Genomic DNA, 21,860 nt, shown 5'->3' with positions numbered 1-21,860 from the left:
GGATATAAGTTGTCCCGCTTGTCGAGGCTATGCATGTGGTGGAGTGTTGGTGGAAGAAATACTTGATAATGAGAGACCTTTGTAAGTGGTGTAGGCCTATAAAAAGAAGGAAGGTGAGACAATGGGCCCATGAATTTGCTTAAATGTGCTGGATTTCAATTTACGTATTCTTTGATTGTAAGGTTTATTTCCAATAATCTAATGTTTTTATTTGGTGTTTAGAAATACTATTGACCTCATAGTATGAATTTCTAGTTTCCCTCCTTTCCCTTTTCCCTCTATTCCCACATTAATGGTCATAGATGCTCCCATTTTGTGGTAGAGATTAGGGTGAGAAAAAAGGGTTAAAGATGAAGAGTGTGTTGGTTTCTAGTGCCACAGAGTTAGAACCAAAAAACCATGTTACTCTTTATTGAATTTTCTTGTCACACTAAGTTTAAAGAAGAACAAAGCACATTCTTTGCAACATTCTTATTTGCTTTCTCAAGAATATGTACCCTCTCACTTATTTGGGGATCACAGTTTAAGAATGTGGTGGTACACTAAAGTTTGTATTAAAACTTGAGGAATGTGAGATTGTTAAAGGATAGAAGTTAGAGAGAGTAATCTTGACTCTTATGAATAGATCCTTAAGTTCGGACATCACAAAAGAGCATTTAGATTATTTTAGTGTTTAATCAAAAAATGAGATATGGTGGCTTGCTACTTTTGAAGTCCCAAAAGAAGCCATGAAACATTAAAGCTTTTATTTAACTGGACAAGGGGAGGAGTCCTAAAAGTAGATGAATTTGGTGAATACAAAGTGGCATCTCACATGAGATTTAAAACTATTGGGAATCCATTGTCCTCTTTTATAGGATGGTCTATTGGGAATACATTGGCCAAAGAAGTAGGAAGTGTCTTCACTCCATTCTGGGTACATGGTCAATATGGAATAAAGAAGCGGGAACAAAGAAGTGTCGAGAAGATTATCTTCAACTCCTAGGGGTATGTATCAACATTTAGAATTTTGGAAGTCCGGCATGGATATGCATGGGACCCTTTCTCACTATAAGTGTCGAGAAGATTATCTTCAACTCCTAGGGGTATGTATCAACATTTAGAATTTTGGAAGTCCGGCATGGATATGCATGGGACCCTTTCTCACTATAATGGTGAAGTTAAACTCCAAAATAATTAGCAACCATCAAGTGATGCTATTATGACCTATGGTGCAAGTCTTATTCACCAAATACAGTAAGGCATGATGGTCAATAAAGAAAGAAATTTTGATAGTGTATATACTTCTTTATAGCATATACTATGGTTAAATCCTATCTCTCTTGGTAGTGTAATTGCATTTAATGACATTGATGTCTAGCAAAAGTTACAAGGAAGTCCATGTTGTGCTCCCTCAATGGAGTGTGCTAACATGCATCCAATAGGGAATGATGATGCATCAATATGCACATCAAAATCAGATCCTAGTTAGGGGATCTCAAAATGAGTGTTCTTGCTAATTCCTTCTTTATCTTTTTGTATGTCCATTCATATATCTATTTGAAGATAATAAGTAGCATGTACAAAGGTTTGGCATATATGGCCCCAAGAAAATGAATCTATAATACCCAACATGCCCCATAAATATTTTTTGCACCCCTTGGTGAGAGTGGTGGAAACTCCAAGATGCCATTCTTGGAAACGATGTGTCCCTCAAAGATGACTCGATGCTTTACCTAGAATTGGCATTTGAGTGGGTTCAATGAGATTATGTGGTAGAGTCTGCACCTCTTGAAAGCATGCATAAGACAATATTTCCACTTGGAATGCATGCAAAGGTCATATATGAATATCTCTGAGATCTTTCAAAGGATATCCAAGTGCATCTAAAGCTCATGTATAAGACACTATTTCCACTTGGATTGCATGCAAAGGTTTTACATGAATATATGAATATCTCTAAGATCTTTCAAAGGATATCCTAGTGTATCTAAAGTTCATCTAAGATCTTTCAAAGGATCACCTAAAGGTATGCATATAAGACATGCTAGATCCTCTTTCCAAATATTCTCTTTCCACTTGGACTAGCACGCAAAGGTCATCTATGAATATATCTAAGATCTTTCGAAGGAGATCCTAGCGCATCTAAAAACATTGTCTATGAATATCCTATGATCTTTTAAAGGATATCCAAAGGAGATCTGAATGAGATCTTCCAAAGGATATCCTTCAAGGAAAGCATTGGAAAGTGGCAAGGGTGTTGGTTAAGCCAAATGGCATAACATGTGTGATATGTGTCATCACGTGTGTGATACATGTCACCCATTCCATAGAAAATGTTACCTTGTTGGATCAATCATTCACCCATTTCATAGAAAATTTTATCTTATTGGATCAATCATCACCTGCTTAAAGCCTGAGAAGCTATCCAAGAAGCTACATGCCTAGCTATGTACCTCTTCTCTAGAAACTCTATCTAGCACGTGGTCAGTGTGGCATGGGATAGTGAGTTTAGAGGCATTGATCATTTTAAGGTTAACACACACTTTGAGCTTTGAAGGAATTAACCATTTTAACATTTTTTTTATTTTAGGAACAATCACTATCAACAATGATAGCTCAAGCTTATACACAAACTTGGCATCAATGAGCTTGCCCAACTCTTCTTTGACCATTGGTCATACTTGGGATTCATGTGATAAGCTCTCCACTTTGATGGTTTGGCACCTTTAGTAAAAGGCATGGTGTGTTTCACCACTTCCACCAAAGGAATTACCTTCATGTTTTTGTAGTAGGCAAAAACATCTTAAAACTCCTTAAACAAGGCTATCACCTCTCCTTCTTACTCAAGGGTGAGGTCTTTGGCAATAAATAATGGTTTAGGCTCTTTGCCAAGGGCCTGTGAGGTTTACTTCCTTGACCTTGGCAGGGTCATTTATAAGAAGTATGAGAGGATCTCCACTTAGGATGTAGATATGCATGCATGTAGGAGAAATAACTTTTTGCCACATGGCTAGTGTGTTATTGTATATGAGTAGGTGTTTAAGCCACATGGCCAGTGTGGATCACATATGAGTAGGTGTTTAAGCCACATGTGAATGTGGATCACATATGAGTAGGTGTTTAAGCCCACATGTGAATGTGGGCTACTTGTAGTCAAATGTGCTTAGAGCAAAAAATAAGTCTAAAAGACAGCTGCAAACATCATGGAGTTGGTTTAGAAGAGATATGCACACTAAGTGAAGTGAAGAAAAGTGTTAGCCCATGCCCCATTGTGTTCTTCATATATCTGATATCAAATTAGTATATTAATTAAGCTTAATTAAGTGAAAAACACTGACAATCAAGCTACCACCATATGGAAGCTACAATTTCCTCTCTCAAGTCCCTAAACTTTAATTTCATATCTAGAAAGGATTAGGGTGTGTAGAAATGGATTAGAATAAACATCTTGACATAGTAGAAATGTACAAGTAGGAATGCAAGTACTACACTGACAAAGCTAATGACAAAAATAGAGCATAATGACAAGGCAAGAGGTTTAGGAAAAAGCTCATATGATAATCCATTAGATAGAGGGACTTTTATAGGCTTGGGTACATTTCCATTAGCCACTAACTATGGCCCATAAGCTTGATTAATTCACCCCTAATTTTTACTAGATTTGAGCATTATCTCCCTTTGATGAGAGCACCCACTTGGCCACTTTCACACCTTCTTCTAGGTACCTACTTTTGGCTTCCACATGGGTTGGACATTCCACATGTTCCTTCATATTTGGGCTCCCTTTGAGCCTTTGAACCATAGTCCATGCTTATGCAAGTTATATAATTGATTAAATTTCACATAGTACTCCCCCTTGCTCCTAACATTTACCCAACATTACTTTCTATTTCAACACCCATGAGGTAGGCTAGGAACTACAATCATTTAGGGAAAAGCCTTCTCTAGGAGGTAGGTTGGGACCTCCCCAGGAGCTAGGTTGGGACCTCCTACAATCGTATAGGGGGGAGAGCCTTTCCTAGGTAGGCTGGGACCTCCTACAATCATATAGGGAAGAGCCTTTCCCAGGAGGTAGGCTAGGACCTGCAATCATTTAAGGACTTTGCACAAGTCAAGAGATTCTCAACTTTTAGAAGGAGACATTTTCCCCCACCACAACTAGATTGACCACTAGCTTTGGTTGCTCACATGAGAGTGGCCAGTGATGGAGATGGATGTGAAGTCCACCTTTATGAACTGGCATCTTAAAAAGGAGGAGGTGTATTATGAGAAACCTCTGGGATTTGTGTTGTCTGGTTTAGAAGGCAAGGTATATAGAGTCTAGAAGGAATTATATGAGTTGAAACAGGTACCTCAAGTTTGGTATAAGCAAAGCGACAGACATTTTATGAGTATTGGTCTTTCTAAAATCTCATCAGATGCAAATTTATACATTTTCTCTAAGCAAGGCAAGTAGATGATCATAATTCTTTATGTGGACAACCTCAATTTGATGTGGAACTCTAGGAGGATTTTGATGCCTAGTTCAGAAGGCACGATATATAGACTCCATGAAGGAATTATATGAGCTAAAAACAGACCCCTCTAAGCTTGGTACAAGCAAATTGACACACATTTTGTGAGTATTGGTCTTTCTAAAAGCCCATTAGGATGAAAATTTATACATTTTCTCTAAGTCCTTTATACATTTTCTCTAAGTGAGGTAATCCACATAAGGGACTATGATCATAGTCCTTTATGTGGATTACCTCACTTTGATGGTGAATCATGATGAGAAGGAGGCGACTAACGAGATGTTAAGTTTAGAGTTTGAAATGGAAGACCTTAGGCTTATGAAATTTTGTTTGGGGGATTGAGGTTTGCAGATTACGTTTTCATTTCTCAATAGAATTATGCAAAAATTTGGTATGTCTGAGTGCAAGATTGATGCAAAGTTACCTACGTGGAAAGACACTTTTCCACTTGTGAATATGGAGTATAAGAAATTGGTGGGGAGGTTAATCTCTCTGTGTGTAAAACACGGTCGGACATTAACTTTTACAGTTGGTGTATTGAGCAAGTTCTTAAGTCATCCCAGATTTTGTGGTTTGGATTGGGTAGGAGATTGTGATAGCAAAGTTAGTTTCTCATTATTTTTTTCCCCACTTCGGTCTAGAGTTACCTCTTAGATGAGTACAAAAAAGCAACCTACAGCGCGGTGGCACTTTCTTCTATAGAGGTAAGTACAAGAAGACAACATGCTATGCTTCGTGTTTTTGTGAAGTAATCTAGTTGAGGAGAATTTTGGAGGACATGAGTGTGGTTCAAGAATAGAGAGCTAAGTTTTTGTGGTGATAATGAAAGGTACATAGTAATTCCAAAGTAGTTTGTTCCATGTGCGCATGATATAGTATCATTTGTGCACAAGCCGACCTTGGAAGGAGAGGTCGAGCTAGTGTGCCAATAATGGAGAATTGTAAGGATATCTTTACAAAGCCTCTTAGGGGGGGAGAGAGAGAGAGAGAGAGAGAGAGAGAGAGAGAGGGATCCCCTACTCAAGTGGCATCTTTATCAACTCAAAGTTTGTAGACCAGAGAGGTAGTTCACCTATGGGTGGACATTGAGATGGTTTTGGAATTTGTGCAAGTAGCAGGTTGCTTTATTTTGTAAGGCCCTCTATATAAGGGTAGTTATTGTGTTGATGAGAACTCGAGCAACTAAATTATCCCCAATTTGAAAATTGGGGATGCCGGCTATGTGTGGCCAGATGGTTACAAGATATGTGCCAAAAGTAGGATGCATGTTAGTGTGGGGCTGATTGGTCGTACTCTTGGTGGGTAGAAGGAGATCTTCTAGAGACTCCTTGTCATGGGGTTTTGGGGCTCAAACAAGTGCCTAAATGACCTCATATAGTTGCAGAAGGTCCATAGGTCTCTATAAAGTCCAAAGGTCTCTATTATAGTCCATGGTTCCAAATGACCTCAAAGCCGCACAACGATCGTAGGTCTTTATGTGGCCCGATTGGGCACACTCTTGGATAGAGGTTGCTCAACCATATTAAAATCTCCTCCCACTATCCAATGATCAACCTGGGGAATGACATTTGTAATGGTGTCCCAAAAGGCCACCCTTTCACCTCTCACGTTAGGTGCATAGATATTCAAGATTGCCAATTTCTGACCCTCATGCATGATCAAGATCCACTACGCTCTAGCAGGGATGATAACACCATGCCCAATAACATGAGGTGTAATAGATGCTGCCACTGAAATACAAACACCCCCTCTAGTCCCAACTGCCGAGGACCAGAAGGTATAATAGATGCTGCCACTGAAATACAAACACCCCCTCTAGTCCCAACTGCCGAGGACCAGAAGGTGTGGCCAAAAAGCATCTTACCAATTTTGCCACATTGAGATCTATCCAATTTGTGTTCCTGCAACAAAAGCACATCCATAGGCCCTCCTATAACAGCAGGGTGAAGTTGGTCCTTCAGAAGGCGCTTCCTACCACGGGTGGGAAGCCCTCCAAGGCCCTGAACATTCCATGCGATGATTCTCATGGAAGAGAAGAGGGTTTGACCCCCCGATCTAAGAAGACGATGGGTAGCCTGAGGACGCCTCTCATAATGCTGGAGGAGGGGAAAATCCACGGGGCAAAGTCCACTGACATGCCCTTGTCCGAGGCCCTGCACCGTGCCTACATATGTACGAGAAAAGGGGACAGCATCCGCCGAGGCAGTGACCACCTGGCCAGAAGATGTCGGCAAGGCGGGGGGCACTTGAAGAACAAGCCCAAAGGCAGACCCGATGGCCTCTAACATAGGCCAATATGCGCGAGGAAGACCTGGGAATCTGAGAGTAATCAGGAAACGGTTCCGGTCTTCCTCAACAGGGTCAAAATAGCTGGAGTAGGGAAGAAAGAATATCTTCCTCGGGCCCAATGGCAAAGGGCTGCCCTTCAAAACCTCTGAGGCTGCGTCCTCTGAATCAAAATCCACTTGGAAGAAACCTCTTCCAAGCAACCTGACATCTCGAAAGTGTAGAGCGAGGTCGGAGGGCAGTGCCGCCAGGACCCAATCCTCCCGAGCCTGGAGACGGGACGGGTGAGATCCAAAGACTCTGGCATTGAGGGTCGTTTTGGAGTCTTTTTCTATTTCGGCATAGAGCACCGCGAGCTTGGCTTCGGAAAATACAATGGTTCGCCCCGCCGAGGGAGAATGATTAGCCATGATGCTAATCGAGGAAAAAGGCCGACTTGAACCCAGACGAGGAGCAATCCGAACCAAGGGGGAGGCGTTGAGGCGGAGGAGAGGAAAGGAAAGGAGGGTGGAAAAGGGAAAAGCAAACCAAAAAAAAAAAAACAAAGGGCAATGCGGGGGACGGGCAGCACAACATTGCTGCACAGAGGGAAGAGAAGGCAGGGGCAGGGGCGGACAGAGTGGAGGGAAAGGCGAAATAGGGCGGGCAAAGGCAAGGAGGGGAGGCGGAGGAGGATGGGGGGCGAAGCAGGGAGAGAAGCGGATGGGCGCAGCGAAGGAGGATGGAAACGATGGAGGAAGGAGGGGGCAGCGAAGGAGGAAGGAAGCAAAGGCAGAGGAACAGAGGCGGAGGCGGAGGGGAGCGATTCAAGCAGCGAAGGAGGAAAGAGACGAAACAGGGGCGCAGCGAAGGAGGAAGGAAGCGAAGGCAGAGGAACAGGGGCACAGCCAAGGAGGCAGGAAGCGAAGGCAGAGGAACAGAGGCAGAGGAAGGATCAGAGGCGGAAGGGAGCGAAACAGGGTTCGGGGAGCTCGCCGTAGATTACAGAAGATGTTTGAAAATGTTGAACTTCTTGCAAGCCTTCAAGGACCTCCACAACCCGTCCTGGATGGCTTTAACCCACCTGGTGTGAATCCCTATCACTGTGCCACCACTACCCTGCCCATCATGGGACAAAGCAAACCATTTGAAATCTTTGGAAATTATGTTGAGGTTAGCCAAAAGCACATACCCATCCACCTTTACTTCCCGCAAACACATCCAGTCAAGAGACATTCTTTCTCCAAAAAGCCAATTCTTGATTACTGCAGCTCTATTCAGGTCAATCGGCCCCTTTGTGTTGAAAGATAAATCTTATTAAACATTATTTTCTAGGGAATTTTGTGCCTCGGTAAACTTTTCCTAACGAGGGTCTGCTCTGAGTGCCTTTTTCAAGTGGGATGGGAGACGCAATATTCTCCCCCACTTTAGAGATCCTCCTTTTGGAGGTAGAAAATTCTTGCAGAACAGGAAGAGGGAATGCTAACCCTGAAGCTACTTTGGAGTAGCTAGCCCCTTTCTACTAGGAGCTATTAATGCCTGCCTCTATAATTTATTGAAGGGACCCTCCTGGAAGCTTTTCCTCTTCCAGCGTAGGAAAAACTACCGGGCCTTCTTCTTGAAAATCCGTATCATCTATTTATTTTTCAAGATTGAAATCAATGGGCTGAATTTGAGAGTTGGGCACAACTTCAGTGTCCAATTCTCTATCATCATTGGACTGAGGGTGGGATGGATCTACAATATCCACAAGCAAGGGGGAGAACCTGTTCTAAAGTTTCTAGTCGTTTATTAGCTTTAAGATTATGGGGTCTAACAGCTTTCCCTCTTCTATTCACCTGTTTGAAACCCATCTTGGGCCTCTGTATTCCCTTCCGAAGCAGGAGGATGCACATTTGCAAGGGAAGAAGGGATGGGATTTTTGCTTTGGCAATCTCTAATAAAATGTCCCTACTTATGGCAATGGAAGCAAGCATTGGGCAGATTTTTGAATACTATAGGTTGTTCAGTACAAAAATCACCAAAGTTAATGGCTAGTTTCTCCAGGAGCTCCTTACTCGTGTCCACTTCAACCAGGGCTTGTGGATGCCATCTCGGGTTTAGGTCAGCAACAAGCCTTTGACCAAGCAACTTGCCTATGGGTTCTCCACTATGAGGGTTCAGCAGAGGATGAAGGTGTATGGGAAGGTCAGGAAGCTCTACCCAGACTGGGCAAAAAGAGGGTTTTGGGCCGTGCGGGGAGAACTCGTGGTACCACCTGAAGAGGGAGAGGGGGGGCATTCTTTGTCATCCATTGCCCTACACCTAGAATACTGAGTGCCATAGCCTCATCTCTAAACAAGAAACAGAAGCAATTATTTGGAAGATATTGAATATGATCAATAATAGTACCTCGAGAAGCCCAATTTACACTAATCCAATTCCTGAGTAGATCAGCTGGGGGTCTAGGACCATGACACATCCCAACCAAGGCTTTCATCTGGTAAACACGACACCATTCTCTTACCAAATTGAAAGGAAGAGAGACGGTCAGTTTACCTTTTGAAGCTCTACTATCCCCTTGGTGAGAACACAACTTCGGCCCGCCCCTCTAGCCGTCGCCTCGGGCTGTCCTTTGCTCTGAGCTCTGAAGGGTGCAAATGCCGCCTTGTGCCGCCTCTTCACCACCAAACAAAAAGTGCCCAGAAACACCCATCCGTATGAGACAGAAGAAGAGTACTCTAAACCTGGTCTACGTTGATGCGAGCATGTTGTGAGTGGTTTCCCAGTTCTGCTGGTAACTTCCCGGTCAACTGGTTGTGAGAAAGATCTAGAGCGCCAAGAGGGATAGAACCCCATCCAACAAGCCAATACCCATTCAGGATGGGTGTCATGTATCCACATCTCATCTGTTGTTGCTAACCCCATCACTGTGTCAGGTTCATGGGTTCCGTCAAAGCCTGGAACCTGTACAATTGCAAGCTTCGCATGAGCCTTGTCGGTCATAGTGGCTTTGTCAACACTGTGACTGTCTCTCCCAATGGATCTTTGCTCTTTGCCATTAATGTGAAAGACAATGGCAAGTTGCCGTCACTCTCTGCATGATGGACTCATGAGGGCCACTGGTGAGATCATAGCTGGTCACGTGGTGGTTGTTTGTGGGTAGGGTGGTGTCGGTAAGGGTTATGCTACTGCCATGAACGCTGTAGTTGCACGGGTGGTTGTTACTGAGATTGATAGCATATGTGCTTTGCAAGCTTCGATGGGTCTTACCTCCGAAACAGGTTGGTGTGACTGCTGTGACTGCTGGCATCTTTGTCACTACTTCCTGTACCAAGAACATTATAATGGTAAGCCACATGAAGAAGATGTCACTACTTCCGGTACCAAGAACATTATAATGGTAAGCCACATGAAGAAGATGAAACACAATGCCCTTGTCTGTAATATTACCCACTTCAACAATGAGATTGACATGCATGGATGGGAGACCTGTCCTAGAGTAAAGACAATAACCATAAAACCTCAAGCCTGACCGTTGGGCGTTCCTCGAAAACACAGCTGGCTTCATTGTCTTAGTCGAGAGAAAGTTCATACACTTGGGTTGTGCCACTAGACACCCTTGTTTTGTGATTACTTGCTCTTTACCAATTAGGTGATTACCTGTTTGGAGCTGTGGAAGGAAAGAAAGTCTTGCAAGTATACCAAGCAAGTGTATATCCTTCCCAAGCATTTAGATGCTAAGGTTGAAAGTAAGGGGTGCAGGTGAGAGAGTGAGTGGGAGAGAGCTAGCAAGGCTTCCCTGCTACCATAACGACAGCCGTTGGCTACAACTTCTCGAACAACATAACTCCAACATCAACCCCGGCAAAGCTCCAAGACCCTCGGTAGGAAGACCGAGATGCCTCCACACCAACCCAAAGCCGGCATAACCGCAAGCAACCAACTAGTGCACTAACCTCCACATCTTTTCAAGGCACTTTGAACACAGGATCCCATTTTTGCATGCAGCATCCATGTCTATGCCAACACCTTGCATGTTTGCCTTCGATCCAGTTGTCTTACTTGGTCTCGTCTTAATCATTGAATCTCGCTCTTCCTCAATCCAGCCCTCTTTCCATCCATGACTCACAATTTGGATATCTCCACACTCACAAGGGCTCCTAGAGTTCCATCTTTGTACGGCACGTTGGGAATTCATGAAGATGTCACTGGAGAATTCTCCATCTTGCCCAAACAAATGGGCATCCCAATCGTGGTCTTTGAAGCCATCGGATCCATGCACCCAAATGGAGGTTTTTACACTCAATGGTGATTTAATCCACCCCGCTTTAGTGTCAAAACTAGTCACTTGACTTGCTCAACCACTAGCAATGGACCTAAAACAACTCAACAATTAATGAATACCATGCATGAACTGAACCTGAATTTACACTTCAGGGGGCTCCCTCTAAAAACAGTACTCCCAACTGGTTGAAAGTAAGGGGTGCAGGTGAGAGAGTGAGTGGGAGAGAGCTAGCAAGGCTTCCCTGCTACCATAACGACAGCCGTTGGCTACAACTTCTCGAACAACATAACTCCAACATCAACCCCGGCAAAGCTCCAAGACCCTCGGTAGGAAGACCGAGATGCCTCCACACCAACCCAAAGCCGGCATAACCGCAAGCAACCAACTAGTGCACTAACCTCCACATCTTTTCAAGGCACTTTGAACACAGGATCCCATTTTTGCATGCAGCATCCATGTCTATGCCAACACCTTGCATGTTTGCCTTCGATCCAGTTGTCTTACTTGGTCTCGTCTTAATCATTGAATCTCGCTCTTCCTCAATCCAGCCCTCTTTCCATCCATGACTCACAATTTGGATATCTCCACACTCACAAGGGCTCCTAGAGTTCCATCTTTGTACGGCACCTTGGGAATTCATGAAGATGTCACTGGAGAATTCTCCATCTTGCCCAAACAAATGGGCATCCCAATCGTGGTCTTTGAAGCCATCGGATCCATGCACCCAAATGGAGGTTTTTACACTCAATGGTGATTTAATCCACCCCGCTTTAGTGTCAAAACTAGTCACTTGACTTGCTCAACCACTAGCAATGGACCTTAAACAACTCAACAATTAATGAATACCATGCATGAACTGAACCTGAATTTACACTTCAGGGGGCTCCCTCTAAAAACAGTACTCCCAACTGGTTGTTGAGATCACATGTAAACAAGCCTGGAGACCAGCCACACCACATACAACAAGACTTAAACCATCTACTGAAGACCATGAGTAAGCATATACCATGCATGAACTGAACCTGAATTTCCACTTCAAGGGGCTCCCTCTAAAAACAGTACTCCCAACTGGTTGTTGAGCTCATAGCCTAGAGACCAGCCACACCACATACAACACGACTTAAACCATCTAGCTGAAGACCATGAGTAAGCATATGTTCACAAACCCCACCTCTCTTCCTGAAGCCACTTGTAAATGCAGCACATGCTGTAAAACAGGTTTAAGAACCTAAAAACAATATAAATCATTGAGGCAGCATGCCCAGAGAGAGAGAGAGAGAGAGCTAAATATAATTTCATATAATTGGTTATTTATTATGAGTGCTCCTTGACCAAACCTGGAACATGTTGCTTAGTACAAAAACACACATCATCAATACTAGTATGATAACTGCAGAAACCTACCAAGACATGAATTATCTCAAGAGCAGAGCACACACACAAGTTTTGCATGCACGAGGCATTTAGTACACTGAACCCATACATCTTTGATAAAATCTCAAGCATCAAGCCAAAACTCAAACCAGCTCAATTTCCCAATTGTTCACAGTTTACAATCAAAGGCCTCCATTGAAAGCCAACACTTGAAAATGTGGCTTCTAACAATCCTTAGATCAATAAAAGAAAAAACTCTGCTTAACCGACGGACGTTCAAAGGATGTTATCAACCCTTTCAGCTTGTCCATCTCCAAGGGACAAAATAACTAGCTAGTACTACTAAGATTTACTGGTGTACAATTCCAAGAGGTTAATTAAAGAACCCAACTTGACAATGTAATACAAGTGATCAATCACCCTTCTTCCTGAAGGAACTTCCCTCGGTGAGGCGGGCACGGCCTCCTGTCGGCTGGCATAAGACAGTTGAGCAGCTTCCACAAAGCACAACAGTCTGGGAGTGACTAAAAACAGTGGTGCTGTAGTCCCAAGAAACATAAAGAATACTGGTAAGAAATGCATGCAATACAATGAATCTTCCCATAGTGATGTGCAACACTGATTAAGGGCATAAAGATCACAACAAAAAAACTCACATGCTGAAGCATCCCTGACATTTCACATCCTGCATTTCTAGCAAAAAGCCATCAGTTGAAAGGAACATACAAACACACTGACATTTTAACTTTCCTCCACCTTAAGCCTCACCAACTCACCTACAGTTAGCTGAGAACATGCTACATAATTTAAACATGTCAATCTTTAGCTTCGAACCTACCATGAAGAAGGAGTTTGGCGACTGCACAAGGCGTTTCAACTTGTGTTTCTTCTTCTCCACCTCTGCAGGTGGGTGCAGTAAGTCGATGTCATTTGAAAGGACCTGCAGTTACCTACACTCACTCAGTCGTTTGCAACAATAACAAGGCCAGCCAATCAGGAAGTCCTTATAACAGCTGGTAAATGTATCCTGAGCTAAAACTATATAGCAAGCTTAGAACAACACCATCAAATCAACCCAAAAAAGGAACAGAAAACACATCATAGGGATGGCATCTGGATTCTGTGTACAGGCAGAATAAATGAAGTTATGTGTCAACCATAGTTGCTCTCGTACGTAGTACGACAGTAGTACAGTATCATACGGACCTTTTTTTTTGGGGGGGGGGTGCTGTTTTTGTTTTTGTTTCCCCCCCTCTTTTGTTTTCAAATGTTGCTGTTCTGCGCTTGCTTGCTTTTGGTGTCCTTTTAGGCTCAGCAACCAAGGATATGTGGATGTTGACTTTTGGTGTGGATGCAAAGGATCTGTTCTCTCTATCCTTGTGATCACTGCTCCGTATTTGGAGGGTTGCGGTGAGGCACCTTCCTTAGTTAGGGCAACAAGAAGCAAAGGCTTCTCCTCAACTACCTCCCTCTCTATGTCAAGGACCGTCTTCCAACAGTTGGGCCTTGGCCCTTGGCCTTGGGTGGGTGCCTTGGACTCTTTGGCCTCCCTTTAAAAAGCTCTCCTCCAAACTTCTCTCCACCACAAGTTAGCTCAAGCTCTCATACCTCTAGCCACTCAAGCTCAAGCTCCCATTGCTCTCAAGCTCTATAAAAACCTCTGAGCTCTCTATCCTTTCAAATTGATTATCCCGTATGATATTGTACCAAACCATATCGTACGACCGTACGCAAACAACTATGGTGTGAACTAACAATCAGTGAAAAATGTTTGCAAGTTTACAACACTATTGCCAGAGTCTGCAAACAAAAAAGGAGAGTTCTCACATACAATCAAGGTCCCTTTTATGTGCAAACATCAACCCTTATGTTTACAAGATAAACAAAGCAGCCAAAATTACATGGGGCATGGTCTAGGTAAATCATAGTCACAAGGAATGGGCATTTATAGACTCGGGAATGTTGGGGATGGCAGCATCTTCCCATTCCCATTCCTGTCCCATGTCACTCTATAGTCACAAGGAATGGCCTTTCTCAATCTTTTCCGTCCTCGTTCCCCGTCCCCGTTCCGCGTCCCATGTGACTATGAGGTAAATCCCACAATTACTAACAAAATAAACAAGTAAATGAATAACTTCCTTGCCAAATAGGAGACTCTGCATCCTAAACTAGCTGTCCTAACGTCAATACAATCTCCTACTCTACAAGGCATAATAATAATAATATGCTATCCATATGGTGTCCTTTCACACCGGGTGGTCAAGGAAAATATAGCAAGTAAAAAGTGCCTCTAATAAGCCCATGTTCACACCTGGCACTACCACTGAGTTTTCCTACAAATCCCCTCCGTAGTGATGGTGTGAAGACGTGCAGGGTAGAAAATCACTCTCCAAATGGGAGTAAGCTCAAAGCTTGGTAGAAAGCTTAAAAAGATTGCCTTAAGTCATAATCACCAACCTAATCCAAATCACTGTAAGCAAGGAGCTGAAAATTACCCCCCTTGGCATAGAAATTGAACGCACACTTCACAACTTGCCAATGCTTAGTTCTTGGGCAACGCATAAATTTTGAGCACTCCAAACTATATGTCCCAACTTTACGTTACACAATCATAAGAGACAGCCAACAGCTTGGCTATAAAGAGTGCCATCACAAGGCTCTCTGGTATCATACATACTCAGTCTAAGCACGGGTTCTACAGGAGTGGAAATAGGCTTACAACCCTGAAATTTGAACCTTTCTCCAGAAAAACAATGCCCTTTTGTAAATATACAAATTGTATCATGTTAGCAACATATCATCTACATATAGGATGATCCTCTTTGTCCACCTTGACGTAGAGGGTACTTCTAGTTGAACTATATTGGAAGCCATACTTTCCCTTCCTAACCATCCACCACAAAACCCATGGGTTTACTCACATACACTTCCTCATGCAAATCCCCATTAAGGAAGGTTGTTTTGATATCCAACAAATGCACAATCCATCCAGGATGGGCAGCCAATGCAATAACACTTCTAATGGTGATCTTGGAAGTAGGCGCAAAAGTCCCATCATAATCAATGCATGTTTGTTGAGCATATCCCTTTGCCACAAGTCTTGCTTTGTAGCTATCAATAGGACCATCTAAATTTCTTTTGACCTTGTAAACCCACTTCATACCAATAGCTTTTCTGTCATATGGCCAAGTCAACCAAATCCCATGTCATTCTTATGTATGGCATCCATCTCGTCATGATGTTCATTTTCCTAGACTTTCTTAAAGGAGTCAAGCTCATCGGCATCCCAGAGATAACTCGAGCAATAACTTACTAAAAACAAGTATGTCATCTTAAAAGACCACGACAAATACGGACAAAGAAAATCATTCATCCTCTACTAGAAAGTTGTTGGAGCATTGGTTAACCCAAACAGTGAAATCAAAAACTTGTAATGACCATACCTTGTGTGAAGGCACAACACATCCTCAAATCTAATCCTGATTTAGTGACAACCCAACCTTAAATTAATCTTCGTGCAGTATTTAGCTTCCCAAAGCTCATCCATAAAATCATTCATCCAAGGTAATGGATACCGATTTCTAGACACTTACTAGGTCAAACAAACCCTCGTTCGAAATATTTCATGTAGCAACCTTTGAATCGCATCCTCTTCCGGATAAGAATACTTCGAGTTAGGCTTGCTACCAAGTAAAATCTCGAATGCGAGATCTACCCCTCTTAAGGTACTCCCCCCCATAAATAGACCGAAAACACGTTCACGAATTTAGTTCAATATCTCGTAGCGAACATGCCTCATGAGTCATCACATGTAATAGGGATGTCATTTGCATAATAATACGCATCTGTCAGAATACGCAGCGGAGATGATGACCAGATTTGGGAACACAAGAGCAAAAACGCATGCAGAAAAAACAGCACAAGAGAGAGAGAGAAGTAGGCGTGTAACTCTGCTCCGATATACACAAGAAGATCCCGGTTATGGTACAAGTGTGGTATGGGGGCTGGGGGCCTATTTATATGCCCCCAAATGGGCAGTCGGCCTGCTGAAAAAGCCTCCACGACTATAGCATCAGTCGGCCAGCACTGAATGAAGCCCACGACTGTATATGCCCAGTCGGCCAGCAGTACAGAGGTCCACGACTGCTGTTGGGCAGTCGGCCAGTCACTTGTCTGCTGATGGGTAAGTCGGCCAGCTACTCAGTGCTCTTGCCAACTCAGAAGTTGCCTCCCAAGCCACAGAAAAAATGGGAAAAATAAGGGAAGAATGCGAGGAGTGAGGAAAAATGATAAAACACCTGATAAGGGCGAGCACACCCACAACAAAGGCCCTGGTGTATAAATCTAGATAGGAGATGACTTCTAACACCCCCTCTCAGCTCCTGGCTGTGTAACCAACCACTGGGAGCTGGGGTGCCGCCTGAGCAAATCCTGAGAGAGCGACTTCGTGAAGAGGTCCACCGTACTGTCCTCCGTCGAACAGAACTCTAGCAAGATGTCATCAGCAATGATCTGTTCACGAACAAAGTGCCTCTGGATGACCATGGGTTTCTCCAGTGGAAGCCCAAACCTGCAATGCAACCTCTGCATCCTCACCACCTCACAAGCAGCATCACAAACAACCCGGTACTCGGCCTCTGTCCGCGACAAGGCAAAAGATGACTCTCTTACTGCTCCAAAAACCTGCTCCTGGGCATGAAGTAGATCTCCTCGTGTCCGGATCTCCTCCCCAAACCGAGTCACTCCAAACGTGGAGTCGGACTCCATCCAACAATCCCCCTCCTGTGTACAAGAGTCCATGATCCTTCGCATGCCACAGAAACCATAGGAAACGCAATCCTGCCTCCCAAAGAGACATTTGCAACCATGAGCTCAACTGCCTCATCAGGAAGCTTCCGTCCAATCTGGTGTCCATCAACTAGATCAATGAACCATACAGCTTCTGAGTCACAGAGACATCACACTGCTCACAAGGATCAACACTTGTTACGGTGCACAAATAAGTCCTAGAAACCTCCGGAAGACCACGCAAGGCCTTCTGAAACCTGTCAACCACCCCCTGTGAATCCGAAACCACAAAGCCTGGAGAAACCACCTCCTTCTGCAAGTAATCACCTGCCACCTGCCTGGCTTTCCGAAAGGTCCCCGCGAAAAGAACATCCTCATCTACTAGAGGTTCTTTGTCCCGAACACGACGAGACATCAGAGTATAAGTGACCTGTTCAGTTTCCTCTGACTCACGAACACAAGAACCACCAACATCAGTACTGGAAAGTTCCTGCCAACTGCTGCCATATACTGGTAAGCTATCCACCATCAGGTCTCGAAAAGCCTGTACCTGCAACGTATCCACACTTAAGTGGCCATTACCAGAGTGCCACTCATCACAAACCTGAGGACCTGGGAGAGAGTGCTGAAAGCTTGTAAACTCCATTCTCCACTCCACCTTCCCAAACCACCTGGCCTGTTGCTTTGTCCCGGAGAGCAACAAAATGCTCATCAAACTCCACCCGTACGCCAATCTTGCAAACCTGATGCACTAAGAACAGATGAAAACCAAGTGCCGGAACATACAACACCTGGGAGGAATGCTTCCCCCCTCTGCCATCAAGAACTATCTCCATCCTGTCCTCACTGTGAACTAGAATAGTGGATGTATCCCCAGTAATAATGTGACCAGAAAGCCTGCAGAGATTCTGTAAACCGGAACGGGAGGAGTCATGTGCCTGGAAGGACCACTATCGAGAATCCACTCCCGAGTATCCGTTGCGGAGTCCTCCAATCTCCTCTCCATGAAGAAAATAAAACATCGGTGTCCATCACCTCCAGGTGCACAAAAGCCGGAGTCTTCATGATTGCTGCTGAGGAATCTTCACCCTTCTCGGTCTTCCGCTTGGGACACTGCCTCCAACAGTGGCCTTTCTCGCCACAATCATTACAGGTCCTCTCTGCCTTCAGTTTCTCGCGGTCAACGTCGGACTTCTTCTCAGAAGACTTCTCCGATGAAGCCTTCCCTTTGCCCGAGTTACGGCCTTTCGACCGTTGGCTAGTGAAGGCCTCCGAACCTCCACCCTGAGGAGGGTTCGTGAATCGTTCCTCCTGGTCAAGGATCATGGGCACAAGCTCCTCCCACGTGATGGTGTTGAGCCTGCTATTGATAATCAACGACAAGTAAAATGCTGAGTACGAAGAGGACAAACATGACAACAACGTGATGGCCATGTCCTCTCACGATATCTCCTTCCCAGCCTGAAGAACTTCCTGCTGAAGAGCCTACAGCTTGTTAATATGCTCCCGCATCGTCGACGACTTTGCAGGGCTCATAACCCGCATCTGTACTTCCAAGGAAATGCTCTTCATGGGCGATACCCTGTTGTAAAGAGAAGCCAAATGCTGCCATGTACCTCTGGCCAACGTCATATGCTTTACATGATTGATTACCTGCGGTGTGCAGTTGAGGAAAATAAACGAACGGACCCTGGCGTTGACACGATCCCACATCTGTATCTGAGCCTCCCGGTCCTTTCGGGTTAACGGTAACTCCCCTTTCTCTACTTCCAGCCGTGGAACACCACCAACGACGAAATCAGCGAGGTCGTAAGACTCCAGAACAGATTCCATCATAACCTTTCATATGCCGTAGTTGCTCCCGTCCAACTGACGGTCCACCGAGAACGTGGGGAGTGTTGGAATCTTCACATGCCTCTCGGCCATCTCAAACAGATCTGCCATTGCGGGGATGTACTCTGAATAGGGTGGGTGGGTGGGAACAAAGAAGAACTAAAACCTGCAAGTGGCTGTCCAGCAAATCAGCCCGCCTTCCTCTTGCTTCTCCTCTTCCCAAACATGTCAGGATACGCAGCGGAGATGATGACCAGATCTGGAAACACAAGAGCAAAAACGCATGCAAAAAAAACAGCACAAGAGAGAGAGAGTAGGCGTGTAACTCTACTTTGATATACACAAGAAGATCCCGGTTATGGTACAAGTGTGGTATGGGGGCTGGGGACCTATTTATATGCCCCCAAATGGGCAGTCCGCCTGCAAACCCCGTTTTCCCATAAAGAAATGATTGAATTACATAAGGAGTAAGTTGGCCAGCAAAACTAGAGTTCTACTTTGAATTAGTCCATATAATTGAAAATGTACAGAAGAAGAATCTAAAATGAAAGTGATTCGTATTAATGATTTGAGAGTTCTAATGTTCCAATGAATCAACCCTTTTGTTCAAGGGATAAATGGGTAATGCAAATGCGACGTGGCATGCTCTCATTAAATCCACACTTACTCATAGATATACAAACTGTGAGTGAAATTTAAGAGAGTTCTAATGTTCCAATGAATCAACCCTATTGTTCAAGGGATAAATGGGTAATGCAAATGCGACGTGGCATGCTCTCATTAAATCCACACTTACTCATAGATATACAAACTGTGAGTGAAATTTACCTACAACTTAGTCCCTTACCAAACAAAATAGGAGTCTACACTGAACTAGCCATCAATTCGTTAATAACATCACAATAGCAGATCATCAACTCTATCGCAATAGGATCATTGAAATTTCAATAAGCAAACAGCTCAAACTAGTGAAACACTAGAGGGTTTAACAGAAGAGAACCTATGGTAAGAGCAAGCTGTTTACTCTTTCAAAATCTATGTCTAGGACAAGTCTAGCTCTAGAAAATTGGTAGAACCACCGCAGGCAATATCCCATAAGTCAGAACCTATGAAAAGAGCCCGGCAAAGTGAAAGATGAAGACTTTTAATAGTGATTAGGATATCAAGGTTTCTGATGGGGATAAGCGGTTTAGGGTTTGTGATGGATTACTGAATCGATGTGAGTTCGCAACAAAGATTTTCGGTGGAGATTAGGATTAGAGTTTCTCTTAAGATGTCAGGGCTTCTGAAAGGATAAGGCTTTTAGGGTTTCAGATGGACACATGCGTATGTGGCGACCGAGACTCTTTGTTAGAAAGACTTTGTACGGATGTAGAGCTCCTGAGTGTGAGAAGAACCTACCCTAACACCTGTCAGAAACCCTAATCACCATCCAAATGCGTAGGAAAACCTCAACCAGAGAGCCTAGTCTGTCTAGAACCCAGAGTATACCCTAAAACCCACTGAACAAAACAGAAAACGGCACAGATCATTACATGAAAGCCCGTGTCGTGAAGAAAGATGAAGTCGGGCACTCACCATGATAATCGTCGAGAGCAAAAGGAAACGCCGTTGCTCTGCTGCGATGGCTTGCTAGGATCTTGCAACACCAACAAGCAGCCTGAGCGATGGTGTACAGCCGCGAAATCTGTAGCCCATCTAAGGGCAAACTCTCATCAAGCTTTCCTTCCTTTCTAACCGTCGGATCCTTTTCATCTCAACCGTCCCTCTACTTTTACCCCTTTGCCCTAATCATTCGGTTCACACATACAGATTATTATATTATTATTTTTTGAAAACCTACCACAGTGGAAAAAATGTCAACACAAAAGCTCGTTTCTTCATTCTCTTGTGCATACAATGTACATATAGCTCTATGAGAGGGAGAGAGAACAATCCAAATATCAAAATTGTATGCAATTTGGGTCGGGAAGTAATGGATATCAACGCTCCACCCTCATGTTGCATTGTCCAAGCACGGCTAGCTCACTTTTGTACGACCCCGATTATGAGGAGTAGCCTTGGTGGGACACCCACATTCCCGTATTCACACGGAATGGTAGGCTAGGAGGCCTGATCATTATCCCAAAAAATAGTCCACACATGGAATAGGTAGACTATACTCTTTGACTCCTGAGGGCTACTTGGTGGGCATCATCTTCTTCCTCCAGTTCTTCAATGGAGTCCTCCAAAGGTGCTATCTTTCTTTTTAGGGTAGTTGATGAAGAAGGGGTGCTTGAATTTGACTGCCAGTTGAGGTCCCAGCTAGCAGTCTCATCAAAGATCACATCTCTTGACACACAAATGTTTCCTTTTTTATTGGATCATAGAGTTTGCAAGCCTTATGCTCACTACTATATCCAATAAACACACACTTGCTTGACTTGTCACTCATCAAGCTTCTTCCTATTTGCATCTAGAATATGAGAAAAAGCTAAACAACCAAATATTTTGAGATGATGGACTTGAGGCTTAAGTCCATGAAAAGCTTCATATGGGGTGATGCCCTGGAGTGCTTTAGCCACACAGATCTGTTCATCGAAAAGCATGTTGTGCTGATAGCTTTAGCCCATGATAGCTTTAGCCCTGGCTGACTCAAACAGGACTCTGTTCTTCCTCTCATCATCAACTTCATTTTGTTGAGGTATATAGCTGTAGGTCAGTTGCCTTCTGTTGGAATTAGGGTTGCAGGAAAGCACACAAAGCTTGGAGAAGAAGAAGCAAGAATGCACACAACACAAAGTGTATTAGATTGTGTCAATGTACAAAGATAAGTTAGCCCTAGAAGGATGGGCGTA

General features: G+C 43.9%; 1 protein-coding gene and 1 pseudogene across 1 annotated transcript; one reads left to right on the top strand and one right to left on the bottom strand.

Moving 5' to 3' along the window:
- Positions 1-9,816: 9,816 nt before the first annotated feature.
- Positions 9,817-10,509, top strand: LOC147604207 (adenosylhomocysteinase pseudogene; annotated as a pseudogene).
- A 2,024-nt stretch (positions 10,510-12,533) lies between these two features.
- On the bottom strand, positions 12,534-20,738 carry LOC147604206 (small ribosomal subunit protein eS27y-like). Its single transcript, XM_086795128.1, has 4 exons — positions 20,602-20,738; positions 13,241-13,342; positions 13,059-13,087; positions 12,534-12,941 (listed from the first exon to the last, which is right to left on the bottom strand). Exons 1-4 carry the CDS (start codon positions 20,602-20,604, stop codon positions 12,815-12,817), a joined length of 261 nt encoding a protein of 86 aa, XP_086651254.1. The 5' UTR covers positions 20,605-20,738; the 3' UTR covers positions 12,534-12,814.
- Between the last annotated feature and the right edge of the window lie 1,122 nt (positions 20,739-21,860).

The sequence above is a fragment of the Cibotium barometz genome, chromosome 62 (genome assembly GCF_041138505.1).
Source record: "Cibotium barometz isolate CiBa-2024 chromosome 62, ASM4113850v1, whole genome shotgun sequence".
NCBI lineage: Eukaryota > Viridiplantae > Streptophyta > Polypodiopsida > Cyatheales > Cibotiaceae > Cibotium > Cibotium barometz.
The sequence above is the reverse complement of the archived record's forward strand: the minus strand, read 5'-3'. Positions and strand labels throughout refer to the sequence as shown.

Bases quoted from the DNA above. Each gene is read 5' to 3' on its own strand.
- LOC147604206 (XM_086795128.1), bottom strand. The intron at 13,088-13,240 runs GTAGGTTCGAAG...CTAGAAATGCAG, and splicing joins CGCCAAACTCCTTCTTCATG to GATGTGAAATGTCAGGGATG. The intron at 12,942-13,058 runs GTGAGTTTTTTT...TTGGGACTACAG, and splicing joins TGTCAGGGATGCTTCAGCAT to CACCACTGTTTTTAGTCACT.